The sequence below is a fragment of the Buteo buteo genome, chromosome 13 (genome assembly GCF_964188355.1).
Source record: "Buteo buteo chromosome 13, bButBut1.hap1.1, whole genome shotgun sequence".
NCBI classification, from domain to species: domain Eukaryota; kingdom Metazoa; phylum Chordata; class Aves; order Accipitriformes; family Accipitridae; genus Buteo; species Buteo buteo.
In genome coordinates this window covers 6,839,522-6,858,476 of record NC_134183.1, presented here as the reverse complement: position 1 = coordinate 6,858,476, position 18,955 = coordinate 6,839,522, and the positions used below count along the sequence as shown (strand labels likewise).

The window sequence follows — 18,955 nt, the reverse complement described above, 5'->3', positions numbered from 1 at the left end:
CACTGCTTTACCACCCAGATCCCAGTTTGATGAGGAGCTGCTGATCCACAGATTTGTTTTTGATTATTAGGTACAGTTCATTGACCACTGCTTCATTTTTTTCCCTTAAGCTCCTTTCTAGCATCTAATCCTAAAATACATAGCTTAATTCTCCTATCTACAAGCAAACCGTGACTGCTTCAATCTTCAACAATCAGTGATTAACAGTACCAGGAGGAAAAACAATGAACTTGCACTTCTCTCTAACACCAAACTGCTACTCAAAATTCTGAATGGCATATTTGACTGCCACAGCAATTTGTATTTCACCCTGGCAGCAGTGTTATTTATCCCCGTCTTTTCTAGCTTACAGCAGAATTGATGTGTGTCTATTATAAAGTACCTACTCCAGCTGCAAGACAGGCAGAAATCCCTGCCAAATATATGGTGATTTCTTGATTACATTCAGTGTAAAACAATACAGGGACATGTGACTGAGAGAACTCTTATCTGTTGTGCTGGAGACACAAAACCCAAAAAAGTTTCGCAAGCCCAGACTTGCAATTATTTTGTGCTTAACGCTCCAGCCACAAAGCAGGTTTACTTAACCTTAACTTTCTAAACTTTTACGTGACTGAACTGACGATAAGTCACCATGGGTCTTAGTTTATTTCCTGATTGTTTTCACTTATTTGGGGTTGCTGCAACCCAACAACAAACCAGTCTCCAGTCCATAGCTTTAACCATTTTGGATGAAAGTGAGACTTACAGAAAAAACGGAAGAGAACTTTTCCCCAGGTTCCTCAATGGCTTCATCCCATTCCAGTTTGTCAGGAACTGGATCTCTTACAGCTCACACTTCACAGATGCCACCAACAGGCCACAAGCAATCACTGTGCCTGCTGTCTGCATAACTATTCGGAAAACTGGCTTACTACCTTACTCCCACAAACAGATCTTCAGCCAAAAAGTATCTCCTGCCTAGATGGGCAGCAGACACCTAACATACATCATTAAGTCTCCTCTCTCCATGTATAAACTGGTTTCCTAATCTACACTCTGTTATAGAATTCCAGAGCGATTTGTAAATCATCTTCAGGAAAAATTGCTTGGATATAAATACATACTTCATGCATGCAGGATATAAAGGCTGATCAGCTAACAGTCAGTCTTGCCACCAACTTCAATTGGTGAAGAACCAAAACCACAGTCAACGTACCATTAGAAGCACTATTCATTATGCAATATACTCACCTGCCAGCTAGGAAGCTGCAAAGCTCAAATGTTTGAACTCACCTAGGAGAATAAACTAATACTGAAATAAAAAGAACTGAAGAAGAATTATTTTGAACTGTCAATAAATAATTATTTACTTATCAGTTCAAAATAATTTCAAGCTGGGCTTATATTGATTACAAAAAGGAAAAAGAAAAATCTGTCTTGGATGCTGCGTAAATTCTTCTTAAATGTTTAAGAAACTGTTGCAATGCTGTTTTTTAACACAGGTAATGTTAGCTACTATAGCTATGTAGCTGTTTAAGATTCTGAATATGTCACCTTCCTAAAGGACTGCTAACTGAACATAACAGGCACCTAACATTTGCTTTCTGAGAAGAAAAAGAAAAGAAGTTTCCAATATATACAACCAGTCATCATAAAAACTGCTTTACAAATTACAGCCTTTTGCCATTGAACTGAGAGCACAAAACTGCAAAATATTAAGGCCAGGATTTACCAGAAGGAGAGGTATGTGGATTCTCATTAGTTCTAGTTGGCATGGCAAGTGTTTTGCCTCAGATGAACAGGTGGCAGCTGAACAATAACTTTACATATGCTAGCATCTTCCCCAGATATCTTGACTTTGATAATATGATTCAACTTCTGTGTACAGAATGACATGTAATATCCACATCCATTACAGCAGGGTCTCAGTAAAAAACATTTCCTTGATATTGTGCCCAAAATACCCACTTTCAAGGAAATATTATCATATTTTACCAAGTTTCAATACGTCATACATTTATTATTTTATGTACGTGACAAAAAAAGCAAAGAATGAATCATCCTTCTGAGACCAGGAAATGTGTTTTAACAATGCTAAAATAAAAAATTATATTCCATTTAAAACACATGGTGTTAGGAGACTTGCACACCTTTACTATGATAGCAGGAACAGTGTGAGAGAAAAAAAATCTTCAGCTTTTTCATATCACTGGTTATAGCCCCAAGTACAGAATCAAGTACAAAGACAAGATATGTGTTACTTTTACTTCTGCAAGGCTTGAAATAAATACCTAGATTTATAAATAGACCTAAGTGCAGGATGAAATAAATCCAAATAAGATACTATAAAACCAATGCACGATGTATATTAGAAGATAGAAAAAGGGCATTAAGAACAAAGCTGGTACTTTTGAAAATTCCTTTGACTATATCAAACTACTTAGTAGTTGGAGGCCAGCTGCTGCTCCAATCTTTTTTTGAAGCTACATCATTGTAGCTTCAATGAAAACAGGAAAGCAACTTATTGAAATAAACAATTGAGGAGGGAAGAAAGCAAGCAATGGAAAAGACCTTTGGCTAGTATCAGTTAACCCAGCTTCAATAATATCACAGACTCTTTAACCTTCTAATGGATCTACTGCCCAATGTCCGTAACAGCAGAACCCCTTGATGTTTCAAATAACATCCCATTGAATTCATTTCCAGGGTTAGCACACCTACATGGGTTGCTTTTAATTACTACACAACTGCAGCTGCGGTACAGTTTAACATATAATTTGAAAGGTACTGTTGCCACAATGAGAATATATCTGGAGCTCTAAACCAGGGTACAGTATAGCTTGTGGAGTAAGCCTGCTGAATCACTTCTTGCCAAATCTAGGATCTCCTAGGAAGTTTCCCATGGCAGAAAAGTGAGCTTGTTTTATGACACTAGGCAAGATTAAATGTCAAGCAGAGTAGTTACACTGGAGCAAAAACCCCCTTGATATTATAAAGAAGCTGTAGAAATGCATTGTTGTGCCCACTCAGGATTCCTTTACAATTTCAGCTGTGCTCCACCATCACAGACAACCAGAAATTTAGAACACACCAAGATGCACATCTGAGTCCCCACATATTCCAAATTGATTCAATCTCAAGAAAGGATTACTGAAGTGATAAGGAAACAGAAGTGCAGTATAGAGACAGATCTAGACTCTGAATATATGTTTTATATATGGTCTACCAGCAGCAAAGTTTGCAAGCACCTCTGAAATAATACTTAGCTTTTTTTTCCTATGCTAAAGTCAATGATGAGAACAAATAAACAAGTTACATTAACCTGCTGGTTTCTTTTTATGTTCACTTACTAACACATCTGAGAACATGCAATACTGTAGAAGTATTAGAAATGTTAAACAATTATTTAAGCAGCAATACTATATTTCATTTTTTATTCATTAAAGTTTTTGATGTGTGCATCAGAATTTTGACTTTCTAAAGCCACTCTAAATCAAAACATCATATTATTAAGCCCTCTAAAAATTCATCACAAATCAGTTTACAGATGACATTGATGTCTTATTGCTATCCATTCCTCCTGGATCATTTCTAACAATTCATTTTTTATATTCCTGCAGTGCTGAAATATGGTTCACACCAGTATCTGTCCTTTTAGTAATCACCAAGGCAAAGCTTGGCAGTTGTCATATATTGCACTCTTGAGAAAAATGCTAGTAATACTCTGAATTGATTGAACAGAATGGAATCAGAACTAGCTGGCAGAGAAACCATTTAACTGATTTCAATTCATAAATCTCTTTTCTCCTATCCTATTTTAGTTTAGAAACTGCTAAATATTGCCATTATCTTGTAATGCATAGAACGAACCAATTATTTATAAAGATATTAATTTAAATAATATGTGATTGCATTCATTAATGTCCCATATGAGCACGCAGACTTATGGATCTTACTGTGTAACTTTCATTTATGCACACTGAGCTAGAGAATGTATATAACAGTCCTTGGCCAGCAGACATTGATTTGTTTATTTCCCCAGAGGTCAACATCAGGAACAATGGCCTTCCTTGTCTAAAAAATTAAGTGATTTTAAACAGAACTTTACCCACTTTAAGCCACAATTTAAATCCTTGAGCATGACCTAAAATGATCAGTAAGACACAGCATCACTTACGTGACAAGGTTTAATTAATTAGTAGGGATGCACTTAGTGTCTAAAGCAAATGCTGTTACTTAACACATTTTTAGAAGAAAAAAAATAAGTATGGCCAAGAACTGTAGTTCCGTCTTAAAGAATCTTGGAAATAGGGCTCTTGAAATTAAGTCCACAGAGAATCAGGAGATCAAAGGTAGATGGGCTACAGGTAAATCAGGGGACAGATTTTGGGGGATGTCCTGGTTTCAGCTGGGATAGAGTTAGTTTTCTTCCTAGTAGCTGGTACAGTGCTGTGTTTTGGATTTAGTATGAGAATAATGTCGATAACACACTGATGTTTTTAGATGTTGCTAAGTAGTGTTTCTACCAAGTCAAGGATTTTTCAGCTTCTCATGCCCAGCGAGCGAGGAGGCTGGAGGGACACAAGAAGTTGGGAGGGGACACAGCCAGAACAGCTGACCCCAACTGGCCAAAGGAATATTCCATACCATATGACATCATATCCAGTATATAAACTGGGAGGAAGGATGGCCGGGGGCCAATAGCTGCTCAGGGACTGGATGGGCATCAGTCAGCAGGTGGTGAGCAATTGCATTGTGCATCACTTGTCTTTCCTCAGTTTTATTTCTCTTTTTGTTACGTCCCTTTTCATTACTATTATTATTATTATTACTGCTATTGTTGTTGTTGTTATTATTATATGTTAAAATTTTATTTCTATTATTAAACCGTTCTTATCTCAACCTACAAGTTTTACTTTTTTTTTTTTTTTTCTCCAATTCTCTTCCCCATCCCACGAGGGTGGGTGAGGGAGTAAGCGAGCGGCTGTGTGGTGCTTAGTTGCTGGCTGGGGCTAAACCACAACCGGGGCCCAAAGGCAGAGCTGCTGGAGAAGACAGACTGCCAGCACTGGTGAATGGAAGAAGGAATCCCAGCAGAGAACTAGCTCATTGAGAAGTGAGGTGGTTTGCTCATCCACTATCACCCATGACAGTCCAGAAATCCCTGCTTTGGAGACTGAAACCCATAGTGCTTGCTGCCTAAATGTCACTAGACTACACTGGCTCGTCAGTAAAGTTATTCTTTTGTCCTGTTGCTGATTGCCTTGGTGCTTATGTGAATCCAAAGAAAAAAAGCAGAGAAAGTAAAAAGGTGTTTTTCTTTGTGACGGAGTGGCGGACTGTGATTTGCATATTAATAAGCATTTGTATTGTTTATTTAAAAAGGCTGTTTATCTGAAATCAGCTGCATGTTGAACTCACTAAAATGGATAATCAAGAGACAAAGCTGGGCCTGAGAGAGAACTGAAACTTGGGGAGTTTCCTCAAAAGCAGCATTTCTTCTGGGCAATTTATCTGCATGTAAACTTATTAAATATCTTGTGCTGAGATTCTGAATCTTGAAATCCAATTATCTGTATCAATGATATTCAGCCTTCAGGACCTGAAAAGCCACTTTCTCAGGAAAGAGAGAAGCACAAACATGCAAAATAACACAGCGCGAATCAGAATAACATCTGATGATGCTTGAATTGTAAATCGCATGACCCAATACCGCACTGCAATCGTTGGACAGCACATAAAGCAATATATTATTGCTCACTGGAACTTTATTGTGAAAAAGTGGATCAAAGAGGTATAAATATTTGGCAAATTGCATTGCCATCCCTTTTGCTCCTCAGTGGAATGGGAAGAATTTTCTTCTCAGCCTCAGAGTGGAAGTAACTATTAAGCCACCCACCGTGTGACAGCCCACAGACTGTACTTTTCTCCCCTCGGAGGCTGCAGGGTAGGAAGACAGTGATGTTGTCCTTCATACTCTCCTTTCAGACCATTCCTTTTCTTCAGAAACAAGAAAATTATTATCTTATTCCCAAGTGGTCTAAAAAATTGTAGGAAAATCTCAGCCTGGTTTCCTAAAATGCCTTCCATTACTAATACTGAAATAAAATAAATTCTCTAATGGAATCAGCTGGAAAGGCATGTACATAAGGTGGAATCTTTAGTCATAAATTCTGTAATGGAATGGTTTGGAACAGTTTTGGTCTCCTGAGCTGGAAATTGAGAACTAAACAGGTTCACAGAAATTAAGCAATGCTCCCCACCCCCAAAAAATAAAGGCCCAGAAGAAACACATGGTAAGGAATGAAAGAGTTAAGAGGAAGTATTAAGTCTGTGATCATATCACCCAGGTATGTATTATAATTTCTCTAGTCTTGGATTCTGTTCCTGTGGGTGAACTACTTCTGTTCCTTCTTAAGTTATTTTCAGAAGTGAAGCACACACAGTAGAAATGTTATTTTCAAAATCAAATAAACATTTGAGTTTTCAAACTCAAATAAAACTGATTTCTACTTTCAAAGCAAAAAATTTTGTTAAAAATTTGAAGTTACTGTTCCAAGACTAACTGTACTGAATGTTTCTTTCTATCTAGCTCTCTCTTAAGGCTTGTCTCTCCTCCCAGCTCCCTTTTCAAGAGAGGTGTATATTTTTGACTCTGTGTGCAACTAGCTGTCTCTCTTGTTCACTATGCATGTAAGTTAGCTTATTATAACTTTGATTTGAAACCACATCAAATCCCTTTTTTATTTAGTCATAATTTTTCTTAGGATCAGTTCCATAAAATCTTTTTTGTGTACAGCATAATCACAGCTAAGTCTTGTCTAAGAAATTCCCTGGCTGCTGTATCAATTGGTTCATTGCCCTGAAAACTGAAGTGCTTCAGCCCACATGAAACACACCTCAATTTTTAACATATAAAAAACATTACCAAAAAAGTGAACACAAATATACTACCTGCCAAATTAAATCCTCACTGAAGCCTTAACTATGAGCAAAGAATTTTTTTAAGGCATTAAAATTGCAATCTTTTCCTCAAAGAAGAATTTTGATTCAACCATTCTAGAAACCGCTCTAAAACAGACCACAACCAGAACAAATCCTGTTCTTGTAACATGATGGACAGCCATCACTGTTTGATAGCAGCAGGATAATATTTGCGAGTGTGGTAAGAATACTTCATTACTGATATAGCATCTCCTAGGTTATCAGTGCCTCTGATATGTTATTAATAATCAGACATGTGCTTCATCCTGAGCTGGTACCAAAAAACAGCTGAATTCTTAGAATTGCTAAAGACATTAAATATTCTGAAACTCCTGGCTTTGACTCACTGATAACTTCCATATAATTTTGTTCTTGACTTTCATATTATGTCATACTGTAATTTATAAATAAACTGAAATATGTCAGCCTTTACATAAATAGCACAGACAATATATTTTTTTGTTGTTTCAAAATGAAAAACCTCAATGCATTTCTGTTTAAAAAGCAAAATGTACATATTACCCTGAAATTTGGGCTATAGTTGGAAGCATTACTGTCCTTCAGTAAGTAACAATACCACCATTTTATCATTTCTGTGATGAAGCTTACATCGATTCTGATGTATGTGCACATGTACCACCAGAACCTCAATGGGAAGTACAGAGTAAATTCCTAACATCTCATGCTGTTTACAGCAGAAATCTCATTTGTCAAGACAACAGGAGAAGATAAATCATTTTGGAATAACCTTTTGTTAGAGTCTCTGCTTGTTCTGACATTGTAAGTCACAATGCCTTTTCATCTGCATTGTTCTGTATTGTGGATTGAATAGAAGAGAACTGCCTGCATGGAATAAGCAACAAAGTCTTTAAAATACCCTCTTATGCACCCGCACATAAGGGAAGCAACACAAAAACATTATGAACTAACGACTATTTCCAAGAGTGCTAACAGGTTCAAGATGATTTATTTATAAAATAATTTTAGAATTGAAAAGTATCAACCCTTCAGTTGGATAAACAGAATTGATAACTTAGTTATTTGAGGCTTACACTTCCGTACTATAAATACATTCTTTAGTGAAAGAAAAATCATTAAGCATAATCATTAGGATCAGTTTGTTTTTTGAAATGCTTTCAAATGACTGCCTCTCTTTGAATGGTAATTTAGGAACCAAATAGATCTCAGAAATTTTTTTTGCTGCTGCACTCTGAAATTTGTCTGTACTCCTAATTTTTAGTAAGTATAATTATTTTAGTAAACATAAATGGAAAGAATGAGTTAGCATGTAACCTTGGCAATGCGGAACATACTTTTAAGACCTATGTATGTAAAATGTCCCTAACTACGCTATTGATATGAGCATGAGATTATTAAAAGTGAAACATGCTTGGGATCCAAATTTGCTTTCATTGTTTAGATTTGTTAACATTCTGCATTTTTTTCACTGTTTACACTGATATATAACAGCTTCGATTCTGTTTCTGAGCACTGGGTCAGCAAGCACAAATGCACATGCTTGAGTGTTTTTCAAATTCATCACCATAAATAATTTCTTGTGAATTATTTTGACTTATATGCATGCATTAGCACAATGCTTCAACATCTGAGTTGCAAAAACTTGTAGAAACTTTTATTGAACTTAAACTTTTTACTACAATAAAAACTTTGTCCAAATTTTAGCTCCTAACATAAGTCAGATATAGTATAAAAAAAATGGAGGATATGATCACTGATTAGCATCTATTGGCAGTATTTCTATATGTACACATACCTCAGACAACAATCTCCACCCATTTGCAGAGCATCATTTTGTCAAGTTTGTTTCCTGCCTCCACCTTTAAGCTATGTGGACTAGCCTGGAAGTCGAGGTTCCTGAGCCACAGGTAGACATATTATCTAACCCATAATGACTTTGTTTTCATACCTCAGTTTATTAAGATATACTTTCCGAATCTGTGTAAACAAGATAAGGTTTCTATATATATAATTTAAAAAAATATTATTGGTCAAGAATAGTGGTTAATAAACTAGTCAGCTGTGGCAGTCACTTTTCAAAAAGAAATTATCATGCTGATGTTAGATGAGTAAAATAGTCTTTGCTAACCTATCATTTCCACCTGATCCAATATCCTTGGAGATTTACTTATGATCTATTAAAATAAATGTTGCCATTCTGTTTTCAAATTAATACATGTGAGGAAATGTCCAATAAAATAAATCTTATAATGAGTGCCAATATACTCTAGATAACACAGAAACCAGATTATTTTTTGAAGACATCCGTCTGCCTGTCCTATGCTGAGATATGTACCTCGTAGTTCCTTTTATTTTGTAACTTAAAGAACCTCATTCATCCCTTCCTACCCCTTAACATGACGACACTGCAATGTTATCCTGATTTAGATGACTAAAAGGACTTGGCCATCTTAACCACCACTTTCAGAATAGCGCCTTCAAAAAGCCACTCCAGATGAACACAAAGTTTAATTATAAATGTGGAGTTTCTAAGAGAGATGCTGTTCTTCCAGACTGTAGAGTTTCAAGTAACAGTTAATATGAAAATACAAATATGTGCTAGAAGACACCTAAAAATGTACAATTGCTACCTCTCCAGCAGAGATGAAATTGTGTGATTTGCAAAGCACTATGTTGTTATTCTGCCTCAGAGCTGACTGAGATAAAAGTGTAAATGCTTTAGAAATATAAAATATAGCAAATGTTTGTAAGTCTACTAACTTCATGTTTTTATACAAGAACATGATATACACATACCTTTCTTCCCCCTGTGTTTATGCGCAGTGGAGTTAAGAAGGGATCAAAAATCATATGGCTGGTTTCAATATTGACAGGTGACTGTCTTTTCCCAACAGAGCAAAGATTCCAAGCTGAGTTCACCAAACCCCAAAAGGAGGGAACTGCAAAATATAAAAAAGTGCAAGTTTAAGAAAAGTCTGGAAAGACTAGAAAAACACATGCAGGGCAGATAGCCAGATAACTAAACTTGTCATATTGTCTGCACACACACGCTGAAACTGAAAACAGGCAAATTCATCTAGCACTTGAAATTTAAAACTTCATACACAAAGACCAAAACATTGTTTCATAGAGTTTTGTATCAGGAAAGAAGGTTGGTGGTTTTTTTTTTTCTTTTCTTTTAAAGGTACCTAGATGCCATTATCATTTAAAGGATCCCAGATGCAATTATAAATAGTTCCTTTGCTGTTAGTATTATAGGATATTTACTGAGCAATAGGAATGTGACTCATTAGTTCTTAAGATAATTTTGCATACATTCAATGTGTTCTTGGACTGAAACAATTCCATTCTACACAATTTTTTAAAAAGTCTTAAGATTTAGAAGAATTCATTAAAAACCACAGAATTATTATAAGAGAAACTCACACATTGTGATCCCAGAGAACAAGCCTGCTCTCTAGACAGGTTCTACTAATTTCTGTTCCATTCAGCCAAATCTTTCTTTAGTCAAAGTTTTGATCTAAAAAAAATCTTGTTGGAAATGCCAACTTCTTCACTCTGGTGGTGAAGAAGGATAGTTCCTTCCCTATACGTGCAATGGCTTGGAACATGGAGGAACCCCTGATTTTTGACAAGCTGAGTTACTTTCTGTACCCCTATTTGGAAAAAAATGTGATGTAACTATATACTGCTTCTTATCAGGTAGCTGCAGGCTGAAGGTCGCATTGCATCTAATCTGCAATTTATGGACAAGGTCACCCTGAACTTCTCTTTGGGTGCTGAAAAAATTTCTGAGTAAATGAGTAAAGAACAACTAATAAGACACACAAAGGACACATTTAGATTTGTGTCTGCACACTTTGTCCCTGTCTAAAGTCTATAAGGCAACTTTTACTTTATCAGAATTATTCTGCAGTTTTGTGTAGCAGGTGGAAATTTCACAGGTGCAAACGTTGATGGCTTTTTTGGCTTTATTTTTTCTTTTTACATGTTGTTAAAAGTTTTCCTAACCCTTGAGCCTCAAAGCATTCTTCTAATCTACAAACTGCGTGTGGCAAAAGTCTACAAACCCAGACTGGGGGAAGGAGGATGTGGCTGAGCCCTTGGGACAGGAGCCCAGGTGTTTTGCCCAGAGGGTGGAGCTGAAAAAAAAAATAAATCACCCATCAGCTGCTTATAAAAGGCTTTTCGGTGGCTGCAGTTAGTTGTATGCAGGATTTTGTAGTGTGAATGCTTGCTTCTGCTTGCAGTTTTTGGCTTCTCTAGTGGGAGTTGTGTAGGGTTTGGGCTGGTTTTGAACCTAACATTTGTAATAGACTTAATCCATTGGGAAGATATTCCTTGGAGGGGAGACAGCTGGAAAATACCTTCTGAGTAGAGCAGCCTTACGAAAACGGCTGATCTTAGTAAGTGTTTTTCTATCATGTTTTATAGAACAGCTCATTTCTTTTTGCCCTTGAAGTTTGAGTGTCCTTAGGTGTAAAACTTTGGTTGGCTTAATACATTGCTTCATGTAACTTTTCTACAAAAGTAAATAAATGTTAGGGTTCTTTTTAGGCTATTGCTTGCACAGTGAAACTTAGCATAAGTATCTACACAGAAGTGATGGAAAGTGTTTTGGAGTTGTTGAGTATCTGTCTATTCCAGTAGTTCATAAGCTATTGTCCACAGATGTTACTTTTATTACAAAATAACTGAGAACTCAATTTTCAGCTGAAGCTTTTTCTTCCTTTGTGCTAGCCTGCCTGTGCATCTACAGGTGCTACATATGTAGGTGAGCTCAAACAGCCCTGAAGGGATCCAAGTGGTACAGCCATAACTGACATGTTACAACGACCAAAGCTTAGTTTCCTTGCATACAGTTTTGAATTGAACATGCACTACTACTACTACCTTAAATTCACTGATGAAGTTTTTTTTTTTCTTAACACCTGATATGGATAATCAAATCAGCTCACATGCAAAGCCCAAAATGGATAACTACTCTTAGTATGTACTGCACAAAATCTGTAAGGAGGGATGCTAGTGTAGTGGTCTATGGCTCTGAGAAAGGAAAGATCAGGGAATAGCACCCAAAATGGCTAGGAGTGCAGATGCCCACATCAAATTATGTCAGCAATCTTTTATTTGAATAATAAACTCTATGTGTGAGCACCCCATAGAGGGTCAGATGGAAGGCCTTTAAAATAGGTGAAGCTTCGCGTGATCAGAAAAATGAACAGGCAGTATGGTCTTAAAAATTTATCTGGCTCCTCTGTTTATCCTACCAGTCAATTCCCACTTCCACTGGAGAATTACAAGACTATAGAAGTTCCCAGAGTATGCTAAATGATAGTGCTAATGCTTTTAAATTGAATAAATGTAGTGCAATTAAAAATTAATTATTTGTGCTTTTTCTTAAAAGAAATACCATAATATATCACTTCAGTTCTTGTCAGAGAGAAAATCTCTCTTTATGCAGAGGTCTAAAATAAAAGTTTAAGTTAATTGAGATAGCCTGGTTTCCCTTGATAAATCCCTCTGTGATGTTATGTAAAAAACCCCAAACAAAACAAAACAAACAAAAAAAAAACCCCAAACCACCAAAAAAACCCTATAGAGCTGTAGGTTCAAGAGGGAAAATATTAAAAGGGAAATCTGCTGCTTGAATGATTTCTAGTATTACTAAAAAAATCTTCTGGGCAGAAATACTCTTGGTATTGGTAAAAACAATTCTTTAGCAAGCTTTTTCAAAATAAACAAACAAACTAGACATGGTAAGTGCAATAAGATGGCAAGCTGAACAGGGCAGTCCATTATCTTCAAGTTCATATTACTTAAAGAATTTATGATGTAACTGAATTGTCCTAGAAAAGCTGCACTGGAAAACAGCTGCTATGAGGGGATGTTTTATAATGTTATTTCTGCTTTTGACAGGGAAACCTTGCATTCTGTGCAATGCCTGTCACTTCAGCCCACCACTGGAAAGTCAAGAAGGTGGAGCTCCAGCATTGTGATGTTGCACTGCAAAGGTTAGGCTTGTCACCCAGACACGTAAGTCTGTGTTGCAATCTTTGATTTCTTTCTAAATGCCTAGGAAGCTCGTGCTTAAGAATCTCCAATATATGCTTGTTGCTAGCTCTGTTATGTATGGATAGACAAAAAGAAAGTGCAGCAATATTAAATTTATCCCAGTGATCACAATGACTTGGCTTATGCTTCAACCGAAGGTTAATTAAGGATGACTGACCTAAGACTGCACACCTAAGTTAACTAGTGGATGGGGATATTGTGCAATATTAATGTCTGATTACATTTAATTAAAGTAATTAGCGCTGCTGTTTAGATGCTCAAAGTAATAGAAAAGTATTCAGAACTGTAATGGAAAAATCATGTAGGAAACCATGGCTTAAATTAAACACTAGTACTGAATTAACTGTTTAGTTCAAAGAAATTAGTGTATGAATCTAGGAAAACATATAAAAATATACATTATTTTATTATTCCAACTTAGCTAACAGACAAGGTTCTACTAGGGGTTAAGTCATTAATGAAAGTGTCTCCTTCCCCATAATTATGCTGTGTTTCCATAAAAAACTAGTCATGTATGAGTGGGAATATGCTGCATCTTTGTGTGTGGACCTCTGAAGCATTTTAGATAGCAGCCTGGCTCCTGTGCTGTACAGGAGCTACTCTTACAAGCTGTCCACATGCTAGCTTACAATCTCCTTTAACAAGGTTCTCTAGCTACTGGTTATTCTACCAAAAGTTTCTGTATGCTCATCATGTCATCTCTATCATTGTCTATAAATCCTCCTAAATTTATACAGCTCAAGAGCGGATTTGTTGCAAACATGTTACATAGACATAAGGTGGTAAATTTTTGTCTGATCAATGTCAATGTCATGCCTTCAACCTGCTCGTAACAGAAAGAAAATTCGATAAAATCGAAGTTTATTTCCTCTGTATGTTGGCACATTATGGCCAATAGACTTTTGTGTGTGTGTGTGTGTTACACGGTGAGGGGGATTACTTACAGTTTATACCTATGCAAAAATCTCTGACATCCTGATTCAGCCTGTATCTTATTGCAGCTGCTCTTTTTTCAATTTACTGGGAACAATTTATATTGAGATGTATGAAGATGCTCTAGTATCACCATGACACAACAGAATGAGGGATTCTGATGGCTTTTACCAAACCTATGCATAATAACAGTAAAAAAATAGCAGCTAGAACAATAAAGCAAGGATTGAATGCTCTTCTCCTAGCGATGAGTACCAAGGATTTGCCTAAATAAATACAAGCCTCCCTTCTGCAGAGAAAAGCAATGAGTGAACAGTGTCCCATAAGGATGCCCTTCTGTAGGTACAGCAAACTTGCAGATAAGCATAATGGTACTGTCTACAGTGTGTGTTGATGGATGTGTAACAGTCTGCATCCATGTGGTGAGAGGAGGCAGTAGTTTTCCCAGTATGGGATCAGAGGTGCGTGCTGTGTATGACATCTTAATTACTTGATCTTAGAAAAAAATGATGCAGGACTCAAAGGTTTAGGCCATGAAAGGATTGTGGACAGTTAAGCAGTGTTTCCCAATCACTTGTCTGGCTGTCAAGGGTTTATTTATAAAAAAGTTTCTCAGAGTTCTACCCCATGCTCTGCATGGGGGGGTCTTAGCAAAGCCATAAACAGTTTGTAGCTAGAATTTCTCTGAGGTACTTTCTGAAGAGTCCTTGTGCACTGACTGAAATAGTTTGGTCTAGTTCAGAAGAGAACAGATGTATTGCTTGGGGTGGGGTGAGATGACTCTGTGCTTCCCAGCACACCTGGGTCAGAGAAATGGGGATTCATCCTGTAGCAAAACTGCCCTGGGCTGTGTCTCTCTGCTACATTCAAGTCCTGGCTGCATTCTCCATTCTGACATGACTGAAAAAGACTAGAAGGCCATGCCCTACCTGGTGAAGCATCACCCCATTAGCTCTCAACTTCACAGTCTAGGGAGTCCTTCAGGATACTTGCATTTACTTGGAAATGTGCCTGCAATTGCAGAGAGTGGCTCTGCAAGGCTTCGACACCAAAATCATAATCTTTGTTTCTAAGCCATAAAACATGAGCATTTATTTAAGCTAAAATCCCATCTCTCTCCCTGCTTTTCTCCTGATGTAAGTAAGGCTCTGATCTCTATTTTGTGCCATGATGAATCATTGGCAAGGGCCCTTCTTAGTAGTTCAAAGTTTTCAAGGAATCCTAAGTTTCGCCCTCTCCCTGCTCCACCCTCCTGTTCATACATTTGTGCTACCTTCCTAGGTTCTCTTATCCTCAACTCGCAGCTTATTTTTGTTAAGCTAACTTTTGTTAAAAGTGCTTAACCTTGGCAACACACATGATTTATTACTACTCTGGAAACAAAAGCAAAGGGCAGGCAGGTTGCATGCACAGTAGGCAAATTATTTCTATCATTGCAAAGTTTTGTAATATCCAGGAAATATCCCCATATTTCTCAGTACAGCTTCCGAGTTCACGAAAAACACAGTAGTCTTTCTACTATGTTCCTTGTGTTGCCTCATATAAGTACATGAGATAGTACAGCAGCAAATCAAATAGAGAGTAAGATATCTAGCAGAAAAGCATGTTTAAAAAAGCTGCTATCCTCAGAATGAGATACAAGTGGAGACTGTCCTGCAACCAATCTCCTGTCTGCCTTGTGTGTCCCGCTGATCTGATGATCATGCTTCCTACCCTGGGCACTGGGAATAAGTAGGACATTAAAATATCGTTAGCTGTGCAAACCTTCCACTGAGGAAAGAAGCTCTGGTTTAGGAGTAAATATAGAAGCAACACATTGTATAATAGATATCATACTACATCGAATTCAGTATCTTTATATGAATGAAAACCCTTATGTAGTTGATTTTTGTGTATCCCAATGAAGAGCTACATAAAAATGAAGAAGCCTGTTTAAAAAGAACACCTGAATGATAAAATGGACACTGCAATTGCCAGATTATAAGCTAAGTTTTCAGTTGCTATGTATTTATGCTGAGCCTTTGTTTAAATAGGGCCAAGAAGGCAGCAAGCTTCAACAAAAATAAAGGAGGTGGCTAGAAGTAAGAAAGCATCCTGCAAAAAATGGTGTCCAAATAAGAAAAACTGAAAAGATTATAAACTCTGATAAGTTAAATATAAAACTTAAATAAGACAAGCCAAAAGTAGATACTGAAGAACAATTTTTCTAAAGGCATAAAAGCCACCAATAACTTTTTTCAAGTGTATGAGAGGCAAGGATCCTGACTGAGTCTGTAGGGCCAGCTGATGATCAACTTGTAAAAGGAACACATGAAAGATTATGTAGCAGCAAAGCTGTATCAGTTCTTTTCCTTATTGCTTACAAAGGTGCCTAGGGAGGTTCCCACACAGTAGCTTCTTTATGGGGAATTAATCCGAGAAACTGTCTCAAAATCAAGCATCAGCAAATGACTTTTAGTATAAACTGATAAAATGAACAAATTTGTTGGGCTAGGTCAGAACTCTAGGATGAATACCACAGTGACTTGCATTGCCAAAATCCTCACTTAAAATCTGCATTAGCCTTGGAGAGATAAAAAGTAGCAAATGTCATCCAGTTTTTATAGGGCTTATTTTTACAGGTGCTTATTTTTCCCAAGGTATCTGCTACTGGTCACTGTCAATAATAGGAGATGGAGTCTAGTCAAGGTGGTAAAGTTATTTCTGTGTTGCACTGCACTAAGACCGTAACTTCCTCTTTGAAGTTTGCTCAGCTTTCAAGAGCACAGGTTTTCTGAATTTAAGTTACTCTAGAGTTCATGAGTTTAAATAAAAGGAGTCAACTTATTCATTCATGCAGCAGATCCTTGTTTATATATTTAAGCTTTAACATCAGCCCTGGCAATAGCATAAAACACAATCAGATTGTATTTGTGCAGCAATTATTCTTGCCCTGTGTAATTACCGGTCCCTCAGATAAAATCTCAAGCTACTTTATTGAAGCTGGGAATTGAAACCACAGAGAGAATCAGCTATCTATGTACATCAATAAAGCAGTCCATTAATTATTTCCACCTACTCAACTTGAAGAAAATTACCATACTAATGCCTCTGGATAACCACATGACCTGCTCTGCTTCTACATAAAAGCCAAATGTGAAGTCATAAAGGATTTGAGAGATAAATCAGGGACACCAAAGAAACGACAGAGTATAGAATGGCATTCATGTAAGTAATTGGTCACAGAAATCTCCAGACTGCAGTAATACTAGACAGTATCACAATGGTTTCAAATTTGAGAACTGAAAGTATTCTGACTTCTTTTTAAGAAGCAGAAAGTTGATAGCTGAAATGTATCCTCAAGAGTAAGACAAAATTACCATTATTCAAAAGATGGTAAAAAATATTAACTTTTTTTCATCAATAAATCTTGAAACATATCAAAAAAAAGAAAATTGTGAGGAACTCTAACAACATCATATTACATACTGCTAATTTCATACTGGTCTGTTCAAATGTCATCTTCCCTCTGTATGAAGGATTCTGAATGACAGGGAAAGTTCAACAACTGCACTGGCTGAATGAGAAAGAACAGAAAACTGGAAGGGGGAAATTAGGAGTTAGATTCTGGAAAGATATCTTCTTTTAGAAAGTGTTAATTTTCTGTTCTCTCTTTAATAGAGACATCCTGCAATACTCCCTTCAATTTACCTTTTAAATCATAGCTGCTTATTTCTGCCTAATTAAACATTTTCTTCAACTAAGAGTATTACCTGGAAAAAGTATTTAGCAATCACAATTAGTGACCTCTAACCTTGCAAAGCTTTTGTGTATTTTCATCTACACATTTGGGATACCAGTGTAGAAAACACTACTACTTCTTTCATTACACCGATTAAACCGGACTAATTCACTATTATAAATTATGTTAATCTTACAGTAAAGAACAGTTATACAACAGTATGTAATTAGATTTTTCTAATTCTTTTCTAACTCACTGTAGTGAGTTAACACATATACTAAAACTACCCAATCAATGTAAAACTTTAATGTTTCCCAAAATATAGGTCAGCTGCTTAAAAGGTACTTATAGATGCTTTTCGTATTATCTTTTCTTTTTGCATTATTAATATGGCAGGAATAAGAAGGGATGTATCTGTAGGCAGAGGTATATCCAGGTCCAAAACTAAGAAACTTCAGTAACAATCTTCTAGGGCCCCTGTTACTACTATTTTGAAAATATAATGTACTTCTCTCATTCCAGTCAAAAGGATACACAGTCTTGGGGAAAATTGTCTTTCTGTGTAATGGTAGTGAAGTTCCTGCTGCTGAAAGTTTAGCATAACTATGTCAAGAAATGGAAATGAAAACAGATTAAAGGACAGTTTGCTTTAAAGGTTAACAAGAAACTGGGATGTTTAGTGGAGTTAGCAGAGACTGCTCATTAGAATGTCAGTCTTGGGTAAAGGAAAGCCTTCTTGGTAAAAGAGCTAAAAATGAAGGGGAAGGGGAGGAAGACAACACCCTCTCCCCATCTTCTCAACACAAGACACAGCATACACATGGACTGGATCAGTGCCTGTATCTGCCATTCAGTCATCCATTGGGCTCCCTTGTTATGCCTGCCAGTACCTGGGATGCTTGTATGAGTAACCAGCTGCATCAATTACTTGCCACTCAGCTGGCAGTTTCTAATCAAGTCTGGTCAGTCCCTCAGCCATCTATCACTGCCAGGGTTCAAGAGATTCCCCTTGAAGCAGGCAAAGAACAAGCTGGCAATCACAACTGAGTGAGTTTGCCTGATGCTCATTGTAATTTAGGGAGTGGAAAGGAGGGAGAGTTTGGCCTGGATTTAAACGTAGACTGAGAGGGGAAAAAGATGAAATGCAAAAAAACCTGTGATGACTGTTCTGCCCTTTAAATACGGCTTTGCACTGAAATGCAGGAAACCTGCGTTTTGAGCTATCATATGATTTCTAAAAGTAACCTTTCCTCTTCATGTTTCTGCATCTTTCATTGTTCTCTT

At 36.9% G+C, this 18,955-nt stretch overlaps 1 protein-coding gene across 1 annotated transcript in view; it reads right to left on the bottom strand.

Moving 5' to 3' along the window:
* CA10 (carbonic anhydrase 10) overlaps nt 1-18,955 on the bottom strand; it is a 212,572-nt gene that overhangs the window by 118,308 nt on the left and 75,309 nt on the right. The window contains exon 5 of the mRNA XM_075043860.1: nt 9,742-9,884. Within this exon, the coding sequence (XP_074899961.1) occupies nt 9,742-9,884 (143 nt within the window). The remainder of the gene's footprint in view (nt 1-9,741; nt 9,885-18,955) is intronic.